A 5,409-nucleotide genomic window follows, 5' to 3' on the forward strand; every position below is an offset into this window, starting at 1 on the left:
TGGCAGGAGCCAGAACCGGTCCACCGGACCTCCTGAATGCCACAGAGATCCAGGCGGTACCGGTCCAGCTCCCGACAGAGGAGTGGCAGCCTCTCCTCCGCAGTGAGCGTTCGAACATTCCACGTGGCCATCCGCAATGGTTTTTTGTTGTTTCTGGAGGAGCCCCGAGGGTGAAAATTCAATCTCCTGGCTCCGCCAAATGGGGTTTGGCCAGGAGACGTCATAAAAGCCTGACCCCCCGGGGCCTCCGGCACAAGCTTATTTGTTACAGATTTATGTTTAATTCGTGGTTTAGTGGTAATGAATTGAAGGTGGAGGGGTTACCAGCCCCTCACACCCGTCCAGAGCCCCCGTTTAGCCACTGTGGTGGTCACAGACGCCATGAGGGGAGAGGCCAATGGGCATTGGCCCTCCCCCCACAGCACTGCCCACGACAGTACACACACACACTCACACACTCACTCACACACACGGACACTGTCAGGAGTCCACGCTCGCTCTAGCGCCCTCTCCTGGCCGTGCAGGGCACGGCACCTCGGCGTCCAAGCGACGAGACTCTCACGACATCTGTGCGATCAGGTCAAAGCCTCGCGCTCGCCACAGCGCTGAGACAGGCAGAGAGACACACACAGAGGCGAACAGAGACAAAGACAAACAGAGACGTAGAATCGAACACACTGAACTCGCTCCATTGACAAAGATTCCTCGATCTTTGCACATCCCCGCAAGTCGTTCTGGTTTCTATTTCACTGCGTGTGGTGTGTAGTGTAAGCAATGTGGGACATCGATGTACACGGATATGAACAAGATCAGCAGACAAGACGTCTTTCATTTAATCGGTCTCTCCACGAAACAAAGGAACGTTTTACACAAAATATAAATCCCACGGCCTTCTGCGAGTCCATGACTAGTGCAGCATTGACTCAGTGCGAGGCAGCTGTGGACCGGTTCTTGTGCACGATGTCTCAACAGCAGTCAGGGCTTGCTTCAACCCACGGTTGTCAACATCCAGACGTTCATCAGCAAGGAACATTTCTTGTCCTAGTTCACCAACATAAGACGTCATACAAAATCCTAATTAGCGTTGGGTAGAATGTATCTACTCGATGTGCTCTGCCTTGTAACTGAACACAAAATTGTAAAAAAATGCATTTTAAATGTGCTCTTAAAATTACCTCCTTGCTATGAAAGAATTCAGACTTTACATATTTCATTTATCGATCTCTCCACGAAACAAAGGAATGTTTTAAACTATAACCATCACGGCCTTCTGGGAGTGCATCACTGATTCAGTGCAAGCCACCTATGGACCCTTATTGGTGCACAGCGTCTCAACAGCAGCCGGGCTTGCTTCAACCCACGGTTATGAACCTCCAGACGTGAATCAACAAGGAAAAAATTTCTCGTCCTAGTTTGACAAAGTCTCTGTCAACACGTAATACAAAATTATAATTCGTGTTGTAGAGAATGTATCTCCTCTACGTGTAGCGTTTAAGCGGTACGCCTTGTAACTGACGGATGATCCGAGCGTGCTCCCTATTGCATGCTCCCTACTCCAGAGGCAGATACTTCCTTGAAACACAAAAGTACCCTTGACCTGTATCACAAGAATAACGGGTCTCACCTGAGTAATCTCTACAGGCTACTTACAAACACAAACACACACTTTGTCCCAACATCGCTTATTCGATGTTTGACCCTCAGACAAAATGTTCAATGTATGCGCACAATCAGAAAAGTATTCATTCTAAACTACTGACAGGCATATTGACATTGAATAACTGCAGTGAAACTTACTGCATCGGTAAAGTCACGGAAAAAGAAATTAAATAACAGAATACGACATTTCGATTGGAACACAAGCAACCATCATCAGGTGCAACAAGTGAATGAGAAAACATAGTGAACTTAGAAATATAATGCAACACAACACAGAGTCGGCCAACACAAGTCAACACCCTACCTGGTTGATTACGTTCTCACAAAATTGAACAATCTAGTTTAGATAACGTCTTATTAACAAGGGGCTATTTAAAGAATGCACCCTCTACTGAACAGTGGATGTGAAACGTAAAATTGCGTCATTCAAAACGAGTAGGCAATTGCATGCTGGCGTCTGGTTGAAAATTGAGCAAATTCTAAACATTACCCACAAACTACGCAGCTAAATTGACACATCAACCATCGCCCCCTTGAGACAGGCTCTTGACAACATGCAGGCCGGTGCAGGGCCACCACCTTGTGCCACACAGGGGCAGCTGCTACTTGGGGTGCTCTTAGAGTGTTTGAGACGAGGTACGATACAAAACTCCCGAGTTGCTGAGCGGATTAAGTCAGCACCATGTAAAAGCAATTATAACATCGTGAATGCTTGGGAGCTTATTGGCTCTCGCTGCTGTTCAGAGATCTACCCAACACACAGGTCCACAAAGACTGGCCACTCGCTCTTACTCTGCAGGTTGAACCTAGGAACTGAGTGTTCAACTTCACATTCTTGTCATTAAAGGCCTGTGACAAAGGTGCATCTATTGGAGCGACATCGTCTCTGGCTTACACATCTACCGGGTCTCCATTTGACTTCGTGTTGTCTCAGAGGAAGTCCACCCACACCTCCACTTCCACAAACTGCTGCTGGGAGTTGCCTCACTCTGCCTCAGTCAGAATTCTCCTCCTGCTTCACGTTGCCTCCATCGATGTGAAGGTCCCATTTTGGAGTTGAATCTTCATCTTCACATTTTACCTTCACTTCTTCGCTCTTCACCATCACCTCTTCACATTTCACCTTCACCTCTTCATATTTCACCTTGATTTCTCTAAAAGTGTCCAAGCTGGGATTGTCGTCCGGTTTTGACTTTCACAAGCTGATTTCACACTCCACTCCTAGTGGACCTTGTGATGCTTGTGTGTTCTCTGGTGTCTTTGAAGATGTGCTGACTGTGCAAACGATATCCTGCACACATTGCACTTGAAGGGTTTCTCTCCCGTGTGAGTTCTCTGGTGTTTTACAAGAGTAGATGAATTTGAAAACGCCTTCTCACACACACTGCACTTGAAGGGTTTCTCTCCCGTGTGAGTTCTCTGGTGTTTTACAAGAGAAGATGACTCTGCAAACGCCCTCCCACACACACTGCACTTGAAGGGTTTCTCTCCCGTGTGTGTTCTCTGGTGTGTTACAAGAGTAGATGACTTTGCAAACGTCTTCCCACACACACTGCACTTGAAGGGTTTCTCTCCCGTGTGTGTTCTCTGGTGTGTTACAAGAGAAGATGACTTTGCAAACGCCTTCCCACACACACTGCACTTGAAGGGTTTCTCTCCCGTGTGTGTTCTCTGGTGTGCTACAAGAGTAGATGACTGTGCAAACGCCTTCCCACACACACCGCACTTGAAGGGTTTCTCTCCTGTGTGTGTTCTCTGGTGTGTTACAAGAGTAGATGAAAGTGCAAACGCCTTCCCACACACGCTGCACTTGAAGGGTTTCTCTCCTGTGTGAGTTCTCTGGTGCCGTGTAAAATGTCCAGGACAATCCGTGCTGTATGCACACCGGTCGCATTGATGCCTTTTTGCACCGAGCCGCGCCGAGTGCCTTTGCTCCATCAGACCAATTCTGCAGAGGAAGCGACAGCTGCAGACAGAAAAAGAATATCCACACCATCTACACGTCAGTATCGAGACACAGCGGAATGCATATATACACAGTCACACGTGACTTACACGTCTATACTTATTCATATATTCATGATGTAGTGAAACAGTTTCCCAAATTCATCACACAGGCTGTTATTGAACACAACGAGAGGGTGAATGGTCATAAATATGCCTGGAAGCCCTCGTATCTTCAAAATGAATGTGAACCCAAAACTCCGAGCACACAATTTCGGCTGTCTGGCTACAAAATAAAAATGTATAAGAACTAAATTCAGCTGACATAGCAAAGGGTGTTGAAAACAATCCCATTTGTGTTATGCAGAAATGCGTAAATTAATACTGGTAGGAACCTCCTGGTTACACCAGCCCACAGGGGATTGTTGTGTCCGTCGTGAAGGGAGGGGCTGGGTGGAGAGGGGCTGGTCACCCCGTGGTGCCCTTATAAAACTCAACGTTTCACCTACTCACGCCGGCTTGTGCCCGCCCTCACAGTCGGGCATATTTGCGGAATACACCACGCCGCTGTTGACCCTGCAGGCCATTGAGCAAGCAACCCGACGTTCCTAGCAGCTCCCTCCGCAGCAGCAGGAATGTTGTTCAATGGCAACTTAGAGGTGTGAAGCCAGGCTCAGATGTCCTTGAATGATGGGATGAACAGATCTGACGTCAGCTGCTGCACGTGTGTGTGCTGTTTTAACTTCCTGCTTCCACTCTTATAAAGAGTTCCAGAGGAAAACTAAAATAAACTATTGTTTTGTTACAACCTCCGTGTTCATCAGAGTTAATATACTTTACACTGTCACACACTGCCCGGTTTTTCCCTCCAGATTCAGCGTCTTTGACAGACATTGACACACGTAGTCTTGGTTCTTTCGGTAAAGTCACGTAGATAGGAAATAAAAATAACAGATCATGAAAATTTTAAATAAAGACCACTTGTCGTGGGTTTATTCTTTATTTGCAATTTTTTATTTTATTTAACTTATTATCTGTTATTTTTTTAATCTCCGTGACTTTACAGAAAGAACCAAGAATATGAATTGCTGCAGTTACGAAAGTTTTAAGTCAAAACATTGACACACGCGTTCACAAAACCCACCTTGTTGTTGTTGTGGGCAGGTAGCTTCTGTAAACAAGAGCGGTACAGCAGCTCAGGCGGGCTTGGGCTGGTAAAAAAACAAACAAAAAAACTGCGTCAATATCTACAATAAACCAAAGTGACAAAGTAGCGAGCCGCGTGAAGACAAATTAAACTTAAGGGAGGGAATTAAAGCAAACGCGACCAGGCGAGGGCAGGAGGCAAGGCCCCGCGTGTCTAGGCCCCGCGTTGTAAAGTTCCAACTTGGACATCGATTCACAAGCTGCTGCTGCTCTATTGACATCCCTACGAGAGAGAGAGCGAGGCTCTAGCTTGGTAAACAACAACAACCACAACAACAACAACCACAACAACAACCGCAATGAGAATTTCTCACCTCGTATTGCAGTTCACGCGCGGACCTCCAGCTTCCTGTTAGCTCGTGACGTCACGCGGCAGCAGATGACATGACGTCACTTCTGGGGTACAAGACCCTCCCTTCTCACAATAAGAGGCTACCCTAACTGAATAAATTAATAAATTATGTTGATGTTTGCGATCATCAACATTATCAATAAACATCATTTACACCTTCTTGTTTCTTTCGGTAAAGTCACGTAGAAGGGAAGTAATAAAATAATAAAAATAAAACATAATAAAACAATTCTCACGACGTTTCGGCT

General features: G+C 46.3%; 1 protein-coding gene across 1 annotated transcript; it reads right to left on the bottom strand.

The window, feature by feature from the left end:
• Positions 1 to 811: 811 nt before the first annotated feature.
• LOC133362149 (gastrula zinc finger protein XlCGF71.1-like) lies at positions 812 to 4,814 on the bottom strand. The gene is made up of 2 exons (XM_061581107.1): positions 4,748 to 4,814; positions 812 to 3,625 (listed from the first exon to the last, which is right to left on the bottom strand). The coding sequence occupies exon 2, from the start codon at positions 3,595 to 3,597 to the stop codon at positions 2,881 to 2,883; it is 717 nt and encodes a 238-aa protein (XP_061437091.1). The 5' UTR covers positions 3,598 to 3,625; positions 4,748 to 4,814; the 3' UTR covers positions 812 to 2,880.
• Between the last annotated feature and the right edge of the window lie 595 nt (positions 4,815 to 5,409).

The sequence above is a fragment of the Lethenteron reissneri genome, unplaced genomic scaffold, assembly GCF_015708825.2.
Source record: "Lethenteron reissneri isolate LAM-NWPU_2019-01 unplaced genomic scaffold, ASM1570882v1 scaffold_1387, whole genome shotgun sequence".
In the NCBI taxonomy this organism is placed as follows: domain Eukaryota; kingdom Metazoa; phylum Chordata; class Hyperoartia; order Petromyzontiformes; family Petromyzontidae; genus Lethenteron; species Lethenteron reissneri.